The following is a 22237-nucleotide window of genomic DNA, read 5'->3' as shown; positions in this document are numbered from 1 at the left end:
TCTTGAGACTAATGATATTGAAAATTGGTTTAGTAAAAACAAAATTCCAATTAATTTTTTCATTTACTTGTTCCAAAAATATGTAACGCCATGACATAAAAATTAAACTTTGTTAAATGAAATTTAAATTTATTCACAAAATTCACTAAAATTCATTTACTGTCAGTCACTATTTAATCATGTTTATGTTTTTTATTTTCTTGTTGTTTGTACACAAACTGTAACTTTGCTTTGATGCCAAGACACATTTTAATTAGTCTGTTATCTTTAACAATATTTGTTTTAGCTATCTTATATTGTTCTTGTATTATTTTACTAGCAGATTCTAAATATCCTCTTTGTATTTGACTTAACGCATAAAAAAGTTTACATTTAGATATCATTGATTCATCACCAAGTTGGAGAGCAAGATGTAACTGTTTGAGCGATGTGCATCTGGCCATATCTGCAAAGTGTTTCTGGTTATCACCTAATGAAGAAAAACCACCTCCTAACATCATTAGCCATGCCATTCCACTGACAAGTTCTTTTCTTCGTAAATAGATATTTTCTAATCGTTCACTCCATTTGTAATCAATTATATTATAATCAAGAGATACAATATTGATGATGACAGATTGAAAATTATTTGTTAAGTTTAATGGTCGTTTAATATTTAGAAAATTATTAAGTACATAAAAACGATACTTGGATGATGTCTTTAATGTTCGATAGAATTGCAGTAAAAAGTATCCAGACATTTCAGTTCTAATTATTTCCTTTGGATCATGCAACTCTTTATAATTATCATTTATTGTATCATTAATAAATAATTGTACATTATCAAAATCATCACCGACATTATTTTCTATCTTTTCAGTTTGCATGTCCTGATAATTATTTAAAAATATTTGTATAATTTGTTGTAAATAAGTAGTTTTCTTTTGTACAACATTGCAATTATCAGTTGAGTTAGTTGAACAATTTATCTTTTTATTTGTAATTTCATCAAAATATAAGTTTTTAAATTTATCATGTTTAATTAGATCAAAACTGCCAAAGTTCAAATTATTTTTAAAAAATATTTCAAAGTGAACAACTTTCATTACTAGATTATTTTTATTTATCTTTGTATATTAATTGACACTCATCAAATAAGGTTAGTAAGTTTTTATTTACTTTTATTATAGATCAGTCACTTAAACTTGATGTAGATAAATAAATTATTCATGGTGTTATTTTTAATTTTGCCCCAAAAATAATTATTTTACATTGAACTATTGTATTTATTTATTAGTTAGATAGTTTGTCTTATTACATGTTATGGCTTTGTTAAGATTTCTAGTAACCAAGGCTATCTAAATTTTGTCAACTTACTGTGATGTGTTTCATTAGAATATTACTACATAAATTTATGAATAAGATTTTTTTTCCAAGCTTAATTCTTACTTCTAGGTTTGATGTCATGTATATTTATGATTAATTTTATTTTATTTATACATTAAAATTAGTATTTTTTTAAAAAAAACTTCTTTTGAGGTGTTTTTTTCTTTTTCTTTTCATACATTCTTATTATTGATAATATTTTTTGTTACCTTCTGTGATAAATATAAATACTGGCATAGTTTAAAAATAACAAAATCTTTAAAATATTTTTCCAGACATTTATTTCTGTATTGGATTTACATTAAAGTTTTTAATCTTACAATTTTTTTTGGAGAAAATTCCTCTAGTAGCCCCCATCATAAGTTTTTTCCCTTTAAGTGGATGATTTTTTTTTTTGTCTTAATATTTAAAATAGTTTCACATCAAATTAAAACGAATTTTTGCTTTTAAGTTTGAAATTTGAAAAAGTCTCCAGACTATATTTTTATTAATAAAAAGTAAAGAGCAGATATTCCTACACGTTTATTGATAATATTGGACCTTAGTTACCATAAAAATAGTTATAAAAATATTACTGCTGCACTTGTTAAAAGTCAATCTTTATTTTGTTTATTTAAATTTCATTTATTATTTTTATCAAATGCAGGTTTCTCTCAATTTTGGGCAAAATTTTTTTGTAGACCTATCCATATTTAAAGAACAAATTTTATTACCATTCTGTGTTAACACTTTTCCAGATACTGCATCTATATCAGAAAAAAATTAATAGATTTCTACTTTAATATTCATTAATTAAGGGTCTTCAGAATTGTTATTTTTATCATATTTTAGGTACATTAGAAAATTATGCAAAAAAATTATTGTAATTTATAAAAACTCATTAATAGAGTATTCTTTTGAAGGAAACCTTTCAATTTAATATTAAATTAATAGATCAGAAGGTCTTTTAAATCATAAAATCTACTTTTTTATTGTAATTTTTTTTATTAATTATTAAAAAAATCATATTAAAACTCACAATAAAGTAATTTATTTAAGTTAATTTAATAGAAGTAGCATACATTTTATATCCATAATTTTAATAAATTTAGGTCAATAAAAGATAATTAATCCCAACTTTTTTAATATTTTATTATATCCTAATAGGGTATTTAATTTGTCCTATTAAATTACTCTTAGATTTTATAAGAATTAGGAAATTCAGCTGATAGGAACCTCAACTGCTACTTTGACCATCAGTTAAAAAAACAGGATTGTTAGACAGTTTCATTGAAAAATACTACAACATAATGTGCCTGGATGAAGTAGTTGTTCTGCCAGCTACTAGAGAGACCCAGCAAATGAGCCAGACTTCATGCAAATACAATTCGTATGTTTCATGTGTAGGGAAGAAGAGATATGGGATATTGAAGCATGTAGAAAAGGGGAATGATCATCTACCCCCTAGACCTTTGATTGAGATAGTTTGTTTTGTCCAAGATCACAAAATATACTTAATTCAAAATCTTAGATAAAATTAACAATTACATCTCTTTTTATTTCTTTACATGATTTATCAGTCATATCTAGTATATTAATGTATAGGTGACTCATAATATGACTTATTTGTGTTTTAAATATTCACTTACAAAATTTCCATTTATCAGATTCAGACTTGCTCCTTTTCAAGTAACTGAAGGGAAACTATTAAATTGAAACTTGCCAGTAGCATTCACCCATATTTTTCTTTGATTTTTTAACTCCTTTTGGTTTTCTATACACTTAAGAGTTAATAAATTTTTATATGTTAATTTCAGTGCCTTGGAACTACTTGTAAATTTTGCATACAGCGGTAGAGTCACTATCAATACTGGTAATGTTCAAAGTTTAATGGTAGGTGCATCTTTTCTTCAACTTCCTCGTGTAAGAAATGCTTGTGCTGATTTCCTTAAAAAGAGGTATGTTTGTATATGTTATTGTCTGTATTTATTTTTATTTATTCTCAAGTATTGTTTATATTTTTACCATTAAATTTTATAATCCAATGGAAATTGTACTAACTAATTTTACTAAATTTTTTTAAATTTTAATTTGTAAAACTACATAAAACAAAATTTAATATAGAAGAAATCATTGTTAGTGAATATTTTTTTTATTATTTGCCTAATTTATTGACGCATTGTCTAACAACTGTTAGTGGATTGTAAAAAAAATTTGAAAAAACATTTTTAATTTAATACAGAATAAATTTATTTGTCCATGATTATTTTGAGTATCACTTTGCAGACTTAAGAGAACTTCCAGTAAATGGTTTATAGTAATTTAGGTTTTAACAATACTTTTTTCACAATGAAGTAAAAATAATAATAATAAATAAAGAAATGAAACAATAGCTTAAAAGTTATTAATGAAATAGTTGTTCGTTTTATGTTTAAATTGTTTTTTATTTATTTTATTTTTTTACTTATTTGTATTGCTCAATTAAATCTAAGTACATTAATATAAATCAAATTAATAAAAAGGCTAAAATAGAAAATAAGTATTTTTTTATATGTTATTCCATTACATCCTTGTGGATTGTGTTTGTGTTATGCGGCATTGCATCATAAATTTAAATTAGGAGCTAACATCTAAAATATTCTAGGAAACAATATGATGATTTTATCAAATATCTAATTGTTTCTTAAGGTTGTACATCTATATTTGACTATTTAATAATTATTCAATTACATTTTTTTTTTTTTTTTTTTTTTTTTTTTGTAATATTGTATTATGTTTGTTCTGGGTGATGATAACGCAAAAGAATTTTTCGCCTTCCCAACAAAAAAATAAAAATAAAAGATGCTCCATGTTTTAGAGGAGTTTATAATAAGTATATATTTTGTTAAAATGCATATATTGGTGAGAGATGGGTTAAATAATATGGAAGATGTTGGTACAACTGAAGCTGGAGTGAGGAGAAATTGCTTGCACATTTGAATATTGCCAGTCTGTGTTAAGCTTTTGAACAAGGTTGCGTAATTATGTGTTGTTGTTTGTTAGAATGCAGTTAACTGTTTAATAACATGTATTCATGATGGAAACTTATTTAGAAACAAAATCTCCTGTTATGTGTCTATGAAAGTTCAGGGAGAAATTTGAAAAAGAAGCACCAGTGAAAAGTGTTGTTCAGAAGTTATACTGATATTATTGATTATTTGGTTCTGGCAGTTAAATTATTGTAATCACATGCAGCTCTTAGAAGGAAAGTGAGGTATCAAATGTTGCCAAATGTATCTGACCTCTTTCTGATTACCTTTGTCATCTCTCAAAAATATATTTCCCAAAATATCATTTTTAATTTAATTTTTTTGGTATTTTTACAATAGACTACAATGTATTTGTTTTATTTTTACATTAACAATTTACAGTAGTTATTAATATTATAATAATGTTATTATAATAATAATAACACAATATATTATTTAAATTAGGGGAAACAACTTCCATACTAAGAAAAATAATTATTATAAATAAATACTGTGGTGTTATTCATCAGGAACTGGTTGAATTCCACCCATTATGTCATCTTCAGAGCACTAGCAGAGCTGTAAGATGAACCAGATGATTCTTGTAAATTTATAATTAAATTGTCTACGTCCAAGGGAATTTCTCATTTTATGGCTTCATATATAGCTCCTCTAGCTTGTTCCACCTCTTTCCCAGTCTTGAGAGGTTATACTATGTATTCTTTGCATTGTAATTTCTATCATTGTAAACTTTTTATTATTTTTTTTTACGTATCTTTTGACATGACTACGCAATTTCAATAGCATGGAAGTGCCAATGTAGAGAGAAGTTGGATGACTTTGTGGCCTGCTTCTTTTGCTATTTCATCGATAGAACTTGAAGGTATTTTCCCTGAATAATTTCCAAAAATTGTCCTTTGGTCATTGAATAGCATTGACCCCACATGAAACTAGTCAATCAATCGGCTTATGTTTCCAGTTATTGAAAAATATATACATTCTACAGTATTTAAAAATATTATGTAGAAAATGTGTATAGTTATACATGCAGACTAATGTAATTTCTGGTAGTAATAGTACTTAAAAATACTGTTTTGTATTATTAATTAAAAATGCTGTACAGCTGCAGAAAGAGTTTAAATACAACACAGACACTGTCCACACAGTAGCTAGTCACCGACTACAGTTACCGAGAGTGTGGTAGTTCTATCTGACAACAATGAAATGACGTATATTTGAGTTGCAAACAGTATAGGCCATAACCCTTTCACCATTTCATTGAAAGAGAGAGAGAGAGAGAGCAATACTTCAATGGCCAGAACCAAACTTTAGATAACATTAGTTTAGTTAAAAAATGTCATGATTACTGAAACACATTTGGTGTTTGACTGGAAATTTGGCTGACACAAGTCAACGATGCAGGTTGAATAGGACATTAAAGCAGAGTTACAAGATCTCAAAAATGTTTGTGGATATTAAGTCAGGAAAACATTTCACTAGATTCAGACCACACTGCAGTGAGGAGAAAGCTGAAATGCTATCTGTATCGAATGCTGGTTTTCCATGAGCTAACTACGGATTATGCTGAAAGGGTTCACTATTGTAAATGGTTCAAGAACTTCATTAAAACCAATATTGGCATTTTAGATCATGTTTTTCACAGATGAAGCATGGTTTTACCCTTGGTGGGTATATTAATATTCAGAACTATCAAACCTCGGGTAATGATTTCCCCTATACCCACAAACAATAGACGTATAGTGTGCGGTTTCATGACAAAGAATAATAGGATCCTGGTTTTTTTGAAAAAATTGTGGATGCTGCCAAGAAATTATTCACCAGTTCATAGCCTTACTGCAAGAGGATGAGCGTGACTGCTGGTTGCAGTAGGACAGCACCACATGCCATACTGGTCGCTCTACTGTGGAGATGCTACAAAAATTTTTTCAGTGAAAGAATCATTTCTAAAGGATTGTGGTCTCCAAGATCTCCTGATTTTACTAGTCCAGACTTTCTATGCGATTGCTTAAAAGAAATTTTTTATAGGAGCAATCCACACATCTGCAGGAATTGAAAGACAAAAATTATCAATGCCATTCAGGAACTACACATTGAACAGCTTACAAAAGTAACCAGGAACATAGTCAAATGTATTGGCAAGTGCATAGAAGTGGAAGGACATATTTTCAGCACCTGTAAATTATTATATGTTTGACAGAAAACTATTATTTAAACTAAATAATGGGGCCTTTTTTAAGTTGAAAACCATGTACAGTAATGTGTTTCAATATTTGAAATTAATACTAGTACTGAATTATTAGTAGTGCTGTGTGCACTCTGTAAAATAATATGAAAAGTGAAAATGTAACTACTCTTTTAATAGCTTTCATATTTTAATTTGACAAATCCAAATGTAATATTGTTTAGAGTAGTCACTGAAATTGTGTAAAGCAAGTGGTTACTTAAATGTTCCTTAAGTATCTAACTTAGCACTAATAATATATACATTGTTTAGTGTTGCAATTATGCTTACAGATACCATAACAAGTAGCATCTCAAATTAATTTTTAATCCATTTTCGGACTATTGTTTTTTCAGCTGTAGATATTTAGGCAATATTTAGACAAATCTTCAAAAATCAGGCCAAAAGGAGATCCAAACCTGAGGTTGGTTTATTGATTTTAAGTGTGATATTATTTTTTGAACACCTCTCCCATACTTTCCCTGTAAATCAACAACAGCACAAACCTAGAATTTTTTTCTTGAGAACTAGTATGAATTAGTAGGTAACTTTTAGAATTTAGAAACAAACTTAAAATGACAAAAATACAGTTGTTAATTGAAGATTACCCGCTATTCTACTTGCTATTAAAACTGTCTGAATGAATAAAAGTGTGATAAAAATATTTTTCCTTTTCAGATAATATATCAGAATTTTATTGTTGTGTTTGATACACAAATCACTGTAAAAATAAAATAATCTCTTAGGTACTAAATGAAATAGATAAAGGTCTGAAAAATAGGTTGAACACTTGCAGACATACTTCTCTGTTCAAGAAAAATTAAACTTTTTATAGTACTTAGTGTGAGCACATATGTGTCTATTCCAGTAAATTAATAGCAAATAACTCATTACACAGTAGTATTAAAAACCATGGGAAATTAATCTCATTCCCTAATCAATATTCTTTTGACATGTCTGATTTCAATATATAACAAACAAATTTCATTAAAAATATAGAAAAGTTGTTTTTTTAACACTGTCCCAATTTAATTTATTCTTAGTCTTAATCCACCACAAAAAAAATTAGGATATTTTCTCGTAACCATTCATTAACAATACTTTTCCCGTAGCGCTTATTCTTTGAATGTTTTGGATCAACAGTTTTTTTCAGTCATTAACCATTTTTTTCAAGTTGGTGGTAGAATTTTAAAACAACTGCTAAATTAACTGCTACAGGGGAAAAGTAATCTGAATAAACATTAAATAATGTGAACCTGAAACTTAAGTAAAGAAGAATTTAACTCTTTTTGTATGATGCATATATGTGTGTGAGGACATTAACTGACTACCTTACATGACTGGCCCACCCATGTGTCACATTGTAATCATGTTTGAGATTCTCATTTGACACAAGTAGTTTACACTATAAATCTTGAGTTTCCTTTAAGACAATGAATGTTCTTTTAAAATTTATTTTTCAACTAATAATGTCTGTTTTCTTGATTTTTTATTACTTTGATAAAGAATAGTTTTATTTTGTTTTTATGTATTGCTTATTGACTAGTAACGTTAATAAATTTTTATTATAACAATTTGATGTTAAAAAAACTCAACTCATACCAATTTTTAACAAAAAAAATTACATCACCCCAAATTGTATTAAAACCAAAAATATTTTCAGTATAAAATGATGTTTATTGTTGCTTGCTGACATGAAGCCCTCCTATGTCATTTTTTGCTAAAATAGGACTTTTATTTTTTTTCTATTGTTTTGGCCTTTCCCTAGTATTTAGTGAGACCTCCTCCTATGTGCTTAACTATGTTTAAAAATTAGTAAAAATAATCTTCAAAAACTCCCAAGTACAAGCTTTCTTGTTTGTTTGAAAAATCTCTTTTGTATCACTGTTAAATATTAGAGATTTTTCAGGAAATTTGTATGAATGTGTAAAATTTCCTTTGAGTACTATTATAGACATAGAATGTTTTTCCGAATTATTATTAGTTTATACATGGTAAAATGTCCTATGTAGTTTTACATATGTAAGAGATAATGGAAGAGGTGCTAATTAATGAACAGACTGTTAAAGAAAGTAACTTAAGTGTAGCTAATGGGCATGGTAATACTAAAGATAATGTGAGTCAGGGACAGACATGTCACCATGCAGTCAGTATTCATAACAGTGACATTGATCGTATTTTTCAGTCAAATGATGAAAATAATTATCAAGCAGATACTACTGACAATTATGAAAAACAAATAAAACAAAAAAAGCCAGCAAGAGGTTGCATAACTTTCCCAGCTTTGCCCTTGACAGGGTTTTATTTCAGTTGCACCATAGGATTTATAAATATTAATTATTTTGTTATATAATATTTAAAGTACCATTTTGAAAAATATTAAAATGTTCAGAAAAAATTTACATCCAATTCCCTTTGATCAAATTATCTTTTTACCTTTTAACTAATTGCATATTCTGTGGTACTGCTCTAATCAAGGTTTTACCACAGTTTCTCTTGACCCACCCAGATAAATAAATAATTTTATCATTGTTTATGATCAAAACCAAAAGGTTTTATTCAGTCTTTTTTCCATTTGGTATAATTTTAAAAAGAATTTATGTAAAAAAATTGTCAGTTAAAAAAGTGATATTCCAGCTGCTATTTTCTTCATAAGATAAATCATTAGATAATGTATTTGAACTGTGTGTGGTTATAGTAGTAGAAGTAATAGTTGTAGGTTTACATTGTACTCACAATTTGTAAAAGTTACATGATGGCTCCATTTTTTGTAACTGCAATTTTTACCCCAGAGTAGATGAGGTAGGAACTTTTATTATATAATTTAATACATATCACAATCAGTTTCATCAAAATCGAATTGATTTTTTAATGATAATTATAACATTTTTGATGGCCAGAAGAAAAACAGTTCATTGAGGTGAGGCCCATCCCACCATTTTCATTTTGATTTTGTCATGCTTATTATTCTTATTCTTTTGAAGTTAGGTACTGTTTATACAAATATTTTTTATTATTTATAAATTGTTTTTCTTTTTCCGTTTCTAACTTTTATAATTTTTATTTTTGAGTTTAAATTAATTTCAATTAAGTTTTTTCATGGATGAACTGCCATTTTCTTCAAATTTCTGTTTTTTTTGTTTTTAATGCTTTATTTTTCTGTGAATTTTTCCTTTCACAATTCTTCATTTTTTCAAGTTAACTTTAATCTGTATTTTAAATCTACTTATTTGATTATTGGATAAGCAGTTGAGAATTAGTATTAATAATAATAATTTTAAAAGCATCTGTTTTGATATCATATGGGTGCACCTATTAAAACAGGAACAAAATGTTTGCAAGAGCTTTAAGCAATCTTTCTATAAGTCATTCTATTACAATTGAGCAATTATTTTTACAGAAAGCACACATAATGATATATCACCATTACATATTGAATCCTGAATAAGTGGAGGAGCAACTACCATGCCTTACCAACTCACTCAATTTTGTGTAGAACTTATAATTTTTTTTTTACACATTTTTATTGTATTTTTGTTTTTACTAGTTATTATATTCATGTCTTTTGAATAATAATTTATCACATGTAATATTCCACATAATAATTCTGCGTTTCAATATCTGATGTTTTCTTTTAAAAACATAGACTAATTCATTATTAGAATCAATTCATTTATCCATCATTTTAACATACTTATATCGATCATATGCTTGTGTATCTAATCTTGTCAGGTTTCATCCGCATAATGTGCTTGGCATTCGTCAATTCGCTGATACTCTAGGATGTAGCATGCTGGTAGAGTCTGCTGAAAAGTACATTCAGCAATACTTTCATGATGTGTCGCTCTCCGATGAATATCTTAATCTGTCGTCATCTGAATTGCTTGATATTGTTAAAAGGGATGAACTTCACGTTATATCTGAAGAGCAAGTCAGTTGTTTGTATTAATATTAAATTTTTTCTATCGTTATGATGTTTTTTTGTTTAAAAATATTATAAGAGAAAAATTGATTACATTTTTTTTTATTTAAAAATTACAAATAGTAGAAATTAAATTAAGTTATAAATATTTGGTGTGCCAATATTTTTATAATTTTTTTTATGTATTATATAGGTCAAAAGTACATCACACAATGCAGTGTAAAAGTCTAATTAGGACAGTATTATTTTTAAAAAAATGTTTTGTGTTAATGTCTTTAATCTTATCAAGACAATTAAAATTATATGTAACTCAAGTACATGTCCATGTAAATAAAATATGTGATTAATCCCCATTTTCCTTATAGAGTTTATGCTTGTAATTATTATGGCATGTTATATCATGAACTCAAAATATTGAAAAGAATTACTTTATGTCTGTATAAATATGATGTAATTGGGAAAATACTGTTATTTCCTAATTCAGTTATTCATACAATTATTATTTTATAAGTTACTAAGGAAAAGAGTCCTTGTTAAAGATATATAATGTGAGATCAAGTGACCCATATTTTATATTACTGTTGAATGCAAATATAATTTAAGTATTATCAGTTTTATTTTTACAAAGTGATAGCTAACTCCTTTCTCTTTCAACTAGAAATCCTTGATCTGAATTTCAGTCGGTAAACATTTTTTGTACTTTATTAAATTCATTTTCAAATAAAAGTCATTCATATTGGACGTCAATTTTTAGTTAAGTCAGTGTTCTCAACCTAGGGGCACTTCCCCCTGGGGGGGGGGGGCATGATAACACTAAAAGAAGCGCGAGCATATCAAAAAGAAAATATTTAAAAAATTTATTAATTTACTGAAAGGAAAGCAAAACAAAATATATTCTTACATAATAAATAATAAAATTCAATTTATACTAATACGCTTATAAATAAGATTGTATCAGTACTGCACAATGTACATCTGTACAACTTATCAACACTAAATTAAAAACAAGTTTGATAACTATTAGTAACTGCCTTGGGCCTGTCTTGCAGAGCAACGCGTTTTTTGAAGGAAGGTTTAATATTAGAAATAGATACTCTGGGTTCTTTTTCTATATTTAGCTGAGATCTATATTTAGTCTTCAAAGCAAACACCGCAGAAAATTTGGTTTTTTTACATAGGTAGGATGTTGAAAATGGTAATAGTAAACGAAGTGCCCTTGTTTTCAGTACAGAAAAATCATCAACCACCCAACCTTAAATACTAAGAGTGATTTATTACTAAATTGTTTTTTGATTTCACCACTTGCCGTGAAGTCCATGAAGATTTCTTCTTTGGCAGTTGAGAGCCCTTCAGGAAAATTTTGAAATGGATCCCTAACCCACTCATAACTTACTACCAAGTTGTTGTCGGCAAGAAAATACTTTTTAAAATCCTTTGATAACATGACTAAATGATTTTCAATGGTTATAAAAACAAGTTTCACATGTTGTTCTTCAGTCTTATAAGTTTTAACACATTCATTCACATTTGCAAATATTTCTATGATTTATTGTTTTAAATTTCTGCTTCACAATTCCAATTTTTCTACAAAAACCATTAACTTAATCATTCGTATCCAACATATGTGTATTTGCTCCTTGGAGTTGAAGATTCAAAATATTTAGTTTCTCTAATATGTTGACCAGGTAGCTCAATTCCATCACAAATAAAAATCTCGAAACTTCTTGGCTTCCGGTTGGATTTCCTCTTCTAGAAAACTGGCAATTTCATCTCTTAATTCATAAACACATTGCAAAAATTTCCCATGTTATAACCATCTTACCTCGCAATAAAATAGTAATGCTGAATGCACTGCACCCTATGTCTTTACAAATTGCAGAAAATATTCTTGAATTTAGGGGTTGTATAATTTACTATGGTTACAATCATTCTTAGCACAATATTCAGACCAGGACTCATTTCTCTGGAAGCCAGAGCTTCTCTATGGATTGTGCAATGTGTCCAGACACAGTATGGAGATTTCTATTTCACAAGTGTATATTTTGAAATCTTCCACACATTGAACGAGCACATCGATGCATATTCCAATGCAATTTTTCCACTGTATGTTTACCTCTCTTATAAAATCATTTAAGATAGCAATTAGTGTGAGTGCTGTTGCTTTGAGTGCTATTGGTTTACAGAAAAGTAGTTCTTTGCTAACATACCATCACAAAATTGGACATAGGCAATTAAATGAGCATCTTTATTGCTATCTGTTACCCCATCAAGCTGAATTGAAAACAGTTTATCACACAACTTCTGGAAAAGTTGATGTTGTTTATCTTCACCTATATCACTAATTCAACAGGCAACAGTATCATTTGATAGAAATATGGACTGTGATTATTTGGCAAATTTACCTCCAAACATAGTTTCCACAATCTCAATTGCAGCTGGCAAAATAAGCTCTTCACCAATAGTGTGAGGCTCTGGCTGTTTTATATGAAACTTTGTAAGAGGCAAGTAAAGCTTTTTCATTCACAAAGTTTTTTTTAAAAATTATGTTTGCTTTTCATATGATTTTAATTTTAATTTGAAGAATTCTTGGGATTTGTTAAGGTATTCACTATGAAGTGTTTCTAAATGTCTAAGTTTATTAGGTTTCTATTAGGCTGTCTGCTGCCAAAATGTTTTTAGTAAATGACACATAGGGGTCTTTCTTCTTCATTTATTTCAGTATTGGTAAACCCAAAATTTAAGTATTCTTGAGAATATTTTCGTGTTTTTATTTTCAGAACCCCACTTGTTGATGCTTCACTATTGTCTAATGCTCGCTTATACCCACTTAAAAATTTATCCGTGATTCTGTATAAATCTACTGCCATAAATATTTAATATCGTGAATTGCAATTAACATGCAAATTACAACAGATCTTCCACAATGTTCAAGAAAAATTGGAACTTCTCACAAAGCCACGAGAATGTCCAATATGGTGGATGTAAGACAGAGAGCAATAAAGAGGTATCGATTCTGGTTAATCAGTGCAGCGGATCGGTGTTGCCAAATGTCAATAATTTATTTATTCTTGGTAATTTGTAAGGTTGTAATTAAGGTCGAAGTGTAGCTTTAGCGTCAAAATACATTATTAGTATAGATATTGTTATTGTATGAAAGTGGGTGCATGATGAAAATTATAATTGAAAATTTGGTCATTCATACTGAAAGGTTGAGAAACGCTGAGTTATGTAGGTAATAAATAGATGAACAGTATTACTTGATAATAATATTGAAGAAATCTTATGTGAAGGCTGTTTTTAATGTACTACGCCTGAGAGGAGTATAATTTTGATCTAGTGTTATGTTTTTTTTCTGCCCCAGTAATTTTAGAACAGCTGCAATGTCAGGAATGTAATGATTTGTCTTAGTTTCATAATACTGGTTACAAAATAATTAAAGAAAAAAAAACAAAATAGGGAAAGTAGTCCCCATTATTTTTCAAAGATGATATAAATAAAAATATGTAAGATTTAGTGATAAATTATATGTAGAAAATGGTTCATTTAAAAAAAAAATACTTTGAGAATATATGCACAACTTTTTTCAAAATTTTGAAAATTAACAAGAATACACTTTTTTCAGTAAATGTGTTTCAATCATAAAGAGAATCAGGAGATTTATCTGTAATCAGGTTTTATCTCATAACACCTTTGTTAATCTATTTATTATATTAAAGAAACTTTTGAATGAGTGTGTAATTTGGTACATATTACAAAAATTCCCATAGCAGTGCAAAAATAATTGTTACATTGTTACAGGAATTTTTATTCCCTATAATATTTATATGTGTCTATTTATAGTAAACCATCAAAAAGAGTTAATATAGTTACTATAGTCCTGGTTGTAAAAGTAACCAAGACAACTTCTCATTTTCAGAGATAAATTATAAACATAAAATTTGTTACTTATATAAACACTATTAAACATTTATTGTTGGTTGTATATGAAGAAAATCTATCCAATTTCTTCCTTTTGAGAACATTTCACATCATTAAAACATTTGGAAATGTGTTTATAAAAATACAGTTCATATATTATTATTGAAACTTATTGATTATAATGTAATAAATAAAATATATTTCTCTTTTTGACAGAATACAAGGTGCTATAATAAAGTAATGAAACTGATTTTCTTGAGAAAAATGTGGCAACCTTGCAGCCTTCATAGATACTACATCTTTGACCTTCATCTTCCTGGCACTAATAGTCCAAGCAGCACATCCCGTACAACCTCTCAGTCTTGAGTAGTGGTGTAATAAGTGAACACGTTTGTCTCTCATCACAGAAAAATGTGGCAGCTGATCTGCTGGAACAAGTACAAATCAACCCAGAGTTATTGAACCATGTTATCACTGGTGATGACAGTTGGTTCTTCCAGTACAGTTCAGAGACAAAACATTAAGTTCACAGTTGTGTTCAAAGGGATCATCCAGATCAGAAAAACTTACATGTCAAAGTCAGAAGTGAATTGCATGCTTGTGTGCTTTTTTGATTTCAAAGGCATTGTTCATAAAGAGTGGATGCCTCCTGGACAAACAGTTAATCAATATTTCTACAAAGACTTCAAAAACGAGTCCTCTGCGTCTGTTCAAAGATTGGTAAGATGAATTCTTCATCACAATAATGTGCCATCTCATGCTTCATTGTACAGTAGTCTTTAACCTCAAAATCCCTTTCAGTACTACTACAGCCACCTTATTCAACCGATTCAGCCCTGAATGACTTTTTTTTATTCCCAAGAGTCAAATTGGTTGTCAAGGGACACATTTTCAGACAGTAGAATATGTCCAAAATGCTGTGACAACATTCCAGAAATGTTACCAGCAGTAGCAGAAGCATTGCAGTAAGTGTGTGCAAGCAGAAGGGACTACTTTGAAGGAGATTACACTACAGCTGATTAAAAATTTAAGGAAACATTTTTATCATATCAGTCTTATTACTTTATTGTTGCACCTCGTGGGTCTTTAAAAAAATAATTTATAATGATAATTCGAAATATAGAATAGTAATGTACATGGTCTGTTAAGAAAATAACCAAACATTTTTAATTACACGCCGCTGGAGATATTTAGTGATATGCAGTTGGCAGCATTGTGTTCTGCGTAACCTCCACTGTAACCACATTTCTTGGATTGTTGATATCTCTTTTAGTTTTCATGTTATTGTTATTTGAATGCAACTTGATTAAGTAGTGATTTTTCTAATGTGTAATTTTCAGGAGCAACAGTACGATGTAAAATTTTGCATGAAACTGGGGAAAACTTTCACAAAAATGTTTTAACTTTTGAAAGGAGCTTACAGAGGTGATGTTCTGAAATGTATGCAATGTTACGAATGGTTTCCAAGACTTAAAAGTGGTCATCAGTCAATTGAAGATGACCCTCGACTAGGGTGGCCTTTGACTTCAACTGATGATGACACCCACGTTCAGAAAATCAACGATCTGGCATGTGCAAATCACCAATTGACTGTCACAGAACTTGCAGAAAAGGTTAGTATCTCAATTGGATCATGCCATTACATTTTGACTGAAAAATTGAACATGCATCAAGTTGCAACAAAGTATGTTCCTCGTTTGATGACCGAACAGCAGAAACAACATGGATTGGATGTCTGTCGGCGACTTCTTGAACAAACCAATGATGATGAAGCATTCATGCAAAGGATCATTAAGAGAGACTAAAGCTGGGTTTATGGCTACGGCATTGAGATAAAAGTTGAATCATCAAAAAATTGCACATTACAAAAATCGCTACTAACACTTAAACTTATTGCACTCAAATAACAATAACACGAAAACTAAATGAGATATCAACAATCCAAGGATATGTGGTTACAGAGGTGGTTATGTTGAACACAGTGCTACCAATCTCGTACACCACTAAATATCTCCATTGACATACAATTAAAAGTATTTGGTTATTTTCTTATCAGACCTCTTATACAACTGTAATTTTATTACCATAAAGAAAAGTAACATTATTTGCTGCTTTGTGGAGCAATCATTACCTGTCTCTGTCCTTTGATATATGAACTAGCAACAACACTTACAAATGCCAGATCATTCCAAAAAATTATGAAGTATAATAAACTTTCTTGAACATGTTTCATTTTTTAATCCCTTTTATCTTTATTTTTACTCAGAAAGGTATTTAATTGGTCTCAAAAGGTAAAAATATATTGATTTGTAAAAAAAGTTAGCTAAAAACAATTGAATTTAAAAAATTACCCAAAGAAAGGTTTTGGTAGAAAAAGGTAAGTCTTGGTGGTCTGGTAAATATTTATTTATTAGCTGTGCACCATTTTACAATAAATCTCATAAGTAGATAAACCAACATATCAGCTTAATTTTTCTATTTAACACAGCACCTTTTCGTAGCCATCAGGGCAGTAGTTTCTTTATTGGGTCTCAGTGTGGTGCCTGAGTACTTTCTATGCCTGCAGAACTTCACAATGATTCACTTCTTACCCAGATGTAGCACCAAAATCAAGACTAATTGCTGACATATCATCTGCATCCTATTTCTTGTAAAATTAATTAATGCAGTAATATAATCATATTATGGGCTTTTTGCGTACAGACAATGAATGTGAATAAATGCCACTTGATGAGTTTTTTTTTGATCTGAGCTGGTCAATTTCCAGGCACAATCTTGCGTTTCACCTCCATTTAATCTCCCTCTGTAAAATTTTATAAATAGCTTAGTGGCATTCACTCACTAAGATAAGTTCAACTACTATTTCTGTAAATAGTAGAACTCATTCATTTTGTGTTGAATTTAACAAATTCAGCTTTCAGTAAAAATTATATTAATAAAGTGAAGATTAGAATAAAGTAAAAATAATTGTTGATCTTAACTGATTATTTAATGTTTAGCTGCAAAGTTATTTTTAGTGTTAAAAATAATTTTATTGTACCAGCAATATTGTATGGACTGTTTCCAGGAATATATCATGAATGATACTATCAAGGAAGCCGTACCCCCATGGTTTTTCTTTTCAGATTATTTTTCTAAGTAAAATGTCCAATGGGAAAACAGTAAAGGATAATTTTATTGAAAATTAATAAAAGACTAGGTATTTGACTAGGTATATTTCAACAATCCTTTAGTAGCTAGAGTGGTCTCGAAGTCAAACATCAGGCTAAAAAATGGAATAATATATCTATCCTGAAGGTACATTGAGATGTATAGATAATGCTGCTGAGAGAAGACTGATATTGTTACTTATTAGGAATGGAAACTACTTCATGGCTTTACAATGAAAAATTTAACTTCCATCATATTTCTCTATTGTCTCTTTATCATAAAAAAATAGTAGCAGCCATTTTAAATTTTATGAAAGATTGTTATAAATATTTTGTTTCAGGTGTAATGTCAAAGAACCTTACTCTGAAATTGTGAAAAATCAGAAAACTGCAAAGTTGATGAAATCCGAAAAGGTTGACTTAAAAAAGGACATTGTTTCACTCAATAAGAAATAAATAAGAATCAGTTTATGAAACTGTGGATTTGGCCTTATTTTCTTTTGCAACCTTAAAACATACCATTTTGTGAAATCTTCAGTTTATGGGGAATGCAGTTTACTGCTTTGCTTAGAAAAAGAACCATTACGAACAGTAGTTTGTTCATAAAGTTTGTCTCATTTTATTTTTTCAGATATTTGTATTATTACTTACTCTTTGAAAGTTATTTTACTCCTTATATTTCACTATTATATTCCGTATATAAATATATATATTTATTGAATATTAAATAGGTATTTGAAGCCATTATGAGATGGGTAAAGAAAGATCAAGATGTAAGAAAACAAGACCTTCCTCAGTTATTGTCAACAGTAAGAATGCCACTGTTAACACCGCATTATTTAGCTGATAGAGTTGCAACAGAAGAACTGGTCCGAACTTCTCATGAATGCAGGTAACTGTCAGTTAAAAATATGAACAATTTTTTTTTCTTTAATATAATATTCAACACTGTTAGGTCACACCTAAGCTGCCATGATGAACCCTATTTTTATGAATGAGTGGTCTGATGTAATTCCCATCCCCAGCAAACTGCTTTTTAGTTTTTAAATTAAATATACTGTGCTGTATACATTTATTTATTTGTTTTTATTACTCAAATGTTTTATACAGATATTTAGGTTTCATTAATAATAATTGTCTTTATTTGTTGTTCCTTCCCATCTAACTTAATATAAACAGAGCACATTAAATGATAAAATAAATGTAAAACAAAGTTTTTACATAAAATAAAACAAATTTTGTTGTAAAACTTTGTATTTTTAACTTTGTACACAAGTATATAAAAAGTAAAAACAATAAAACAAAAAATGTGATGTGCTTTTATTTTGTTTTTGTGAGAAATATCTGTAAAAACTATCCAACTAAGTCGTTGATGACAGACACTTATCAGATTTTTTCTAAATTAATTGGTAAAGGAATGATACGCAATCTCAGTCGTTTACCCTTTGTCTCTGTTTGTTCTCTGTTCTCCTCACAAAAATAAATAAAATAAAAATCTGTAAAGTAGTTCAAGTCAGTTGTTTGTAACTACTTCATTGCTGAAAATTGTTAAAATACTTTTATATATTTATTTAAAAAAATTATTTTCCTGAATTATAAGTGTTGGTTCTTGTAAAATTTAATTTTGATGATTTTTTTATCATAACATTTATTTATTTCACAGGGGAATAATGAAAGTTAGCTTTTGATGATTAGAATAAAATTTGAGTGAAAGTAATAACAGAATTTTGACTGACAGAAAAAAGTTATACTCTTATTTCTACATGCAATACAAAATTTCAGAAAGTGAGCTACTTAAAAAAGTACTCATTATTTATGGTAAAAATTAGAGATTTATAAATAAAAAATATCATAAAAATGATATATGATTGCATGAATTTTTATATGACTTATGATTTTATATAATGACTGCATTTTATTACAAATTTTTATAACGGTAGCACTGTATAACCTGAGTAATTGTGTGATACTGTCAAGATACTGGGCTGCTCACAAAAGCTATTGAATAAAATAAAGGATTTAGTGCAAGTTGCATCTTGCCCTAATTCAAAAAAATTCAGAAATGATGCAATTTAAATTAACTTCCTGAATGTGTTAATTGTTCATGAAAGGACAGGTACTGGTAATCTGCAATGTATTGTTATTTTTATTTTATTGCAGTGAAAGTTTGTATTGGATTGAGCTTATGAAGGGCTAGAGGTTCAACTCTTAAGATGTTGTCTAAACTATCAATTTTTTTTCTTACTACATCAGGGATCTTACATCATAAATAGGTTAATAAAATGAGTGTTGTTCTACAATTATCAGATCATGAAACATATAGTGATTTTAGACTTTAGAAGGCTTATTATGGTATCTACCATAAGCCAATCTTATCACCTGTATTTATCAATATTTCCCTCGCATTTAATTTCTCAGATAAAATTTTTCTTATTATCTCTGTACAATGTATACCTTAAATTACAAACAGTGTACTAAAATAAGAATTGTTTCACATGATTTTGTTGATCTGATTATTTTATAAGTCATAAAGACTTAAGACTAATAATATATTTTATTAATTTAACTTATTAAGAATTCATCAATTAAAAAGCTCATTAACAATACTTTGAATGATATTTCTTTACTACAATATTTTCTTCAGTTTAATTATTTTCCGTATTTCGTAAATAAGATCAGTCTTGGACATTTTAATTTTTTATGGTTAAATTATTTACATACCTGATCATTTAATACATCCTTACATATGGAACTGTTAATTAAACTAGTCATACAACTCGATTTTCTTCATATTTAACAGTGATTGATTGATTTGTTTCTGAATCTTAAAAATTCATTATAAATTAGATCATGAGTGATGTACTATGACAAAATAATGCTTTATCTAACGTATGATGGGACAGTAATAAACTGCTGTATTTAATTTGTTATCTATATTTAGTTGTGGTTTTTAAAACACATATTACTTTTCTGCATCAACATATTTTTCCCATGAAAAATATTTATCAATCATTATCTCTAAAAATTTGCAACTATACTCATTAAATGTTGGCGATTTTCCCCATCACCTGTTGGTAGCACTTGCCTTGACCTCTCCCACTATGACCCAACTCTTCTACTCTGCATGACTTTATACAGTTACTGTGAAAAAGTGCCATGCTTTTGCTGTGTAGTGTAAGTGTATGATATGAATTGTACATAAATTACACAGAAAACAAAACATTGCTTACCGTTTTAAACAGCCTGTGTGTGAGAGAGTGTAAGTGTGTATGAACTGAGATCCTATGGCAGGGGCTGAATGCTGTGCATGCAACCCACACCAATATTAATGGTAATGAGTATAACCTATTTATTTAGTGCATTTTTAATGATCGGTATGATACATTTTTTCTTGTTTATTATATTATTCTAAGATTCAATAAAACATATTTTCTTTGTTTTATTTAATATTAATCCATTTTTACTTAACTTCAGCCCATTCATGGACTGAATTAAATCTGTAGCAAATAATTGTAAACATTTACTTAAACAGATAATTGGAGGTGGGATGTTACAAAGTATCATATGCATAGAGTGACATGGTTTTTACGGATTTGTATTGAACATATTTATTTAAAAGTATGATGCAATTTATTTAAAATTTGAATGAAGTTTCGCCTGTATAATATGTTGTCTTGTCATCTTACCTCTATACTTTTTAAACAATTCATAGGTATAATTTTTTAACCGCTTCATAAAATTATTTTAAAATAATTTATTCAGAAGGTACTACTTTATTTATGTAAACATACTCTCTTATGGATAGTTGCAGTAAATATTATTAATGTTTGTTTATTGATTGATAGAGACCTGCTTGATGAAGCCAGAGACTATCATTTGATGCCAGAACGACGATCACTCCTTCAGAGTTTTAGAACAAGACCTCGTTGCTGTAATTATATAATGGGGCATATATTTGCTGTAGGTGGACTAACAAAGAGTGGTATGTTTCATAGTTTTACTTTTTTTTTTTTTTTTGTCTTCAGTCATTTGACTGGTTTGATGCAGCTCTCCAAGATTCCCTATCTAGTGCTAGTCGTTTCATTTCAGTATACCCTCTACATCCTACATCCCCAACAATTTGTTTTACATACTCCAAACGTGGCCTGCCTACACAATTTTTCCCTTCTACCTGTCCTTCCAATATTAAAGCGACTATTCCAGGATGCCTTAGTATGTGGCCTATAAGTCTGTTTCTTCTTTTAACTATATTTTTCCAAATGCTACTTTCTTCATCTATTTGCCGCAATACCTCTTCATTTGTCACTTTATCCACCCATCTGATTTTTAACATTCTCCTATAGCACCACATTTCAAAAGCTTCTAATCTTTTCTTCTCAGATACTCCGATTGTCCAAGTTTCACTTCCATATAAAGCGACACTCCAAACATACACTTTCAAAAATCTTTTCCTGACATTTAAATTCATTTTTGATGTAAACAAATTATATTTCTTACTGAAGGCTCGTTTAGCTTGTGCTATTCGGCATTTTATATCGCTCCTGCTTCGTCCATCTTTAGTAATTTTACTTCCCAAATAACAAAATTCTTCTACCTCCATAATCTTTTCTCCTCCTATTTTCACATTCAGTGGTCCATCTTTGTTATTTCTACT

General features: G+C 28.8%; 1 protein-coding gene across 1 annotated transcript in view; it reads left to right on the top strand.

Moving 5' to 3' along the window:
* Positions 1 to 22237, top strand: part of KLHL18 (Kelch like family member 18) — a 55364-nt gene that overhangs the window by 5319 nt on the left and 27808 nt on the right. The window contains exons 3-6 of the mRNA XM_075366188.1: positions 3162 to 3302; positions 10327 to 10525; positions 18315 to 18475; positions 21429 to 21565. Coding sequence (XP_075222303.1) covers positions 3162 to 3302; positions 10327 to 10525; positions 18315 to 18475; positions 21429 to 21565 — 638 coding nt within the window. The remainder of the gene's footprint in view (positions 1 to 3161; positions 3303 to 10326; positions 10526 to 18314; positions 18476 to 21428; positions 21566 to 22237) is intronic.

Source organism: Lycorma delicatula, chromosome 5, assembly GCF_047948215.1.
Source record: "Lycorma delicatula isolate Av1 chromosome 5, ASM4794821v1, whole genome shotgun sequence".
NCBI lineage: Eukaryota > Metazoa > Arthropoda > Insecta > Hemiptera > Fulgoridae > Lycorma > Lycorma delicatula.
This window is presented reverse-complemented; position numbering and strand designations above follow the sequence as displayed.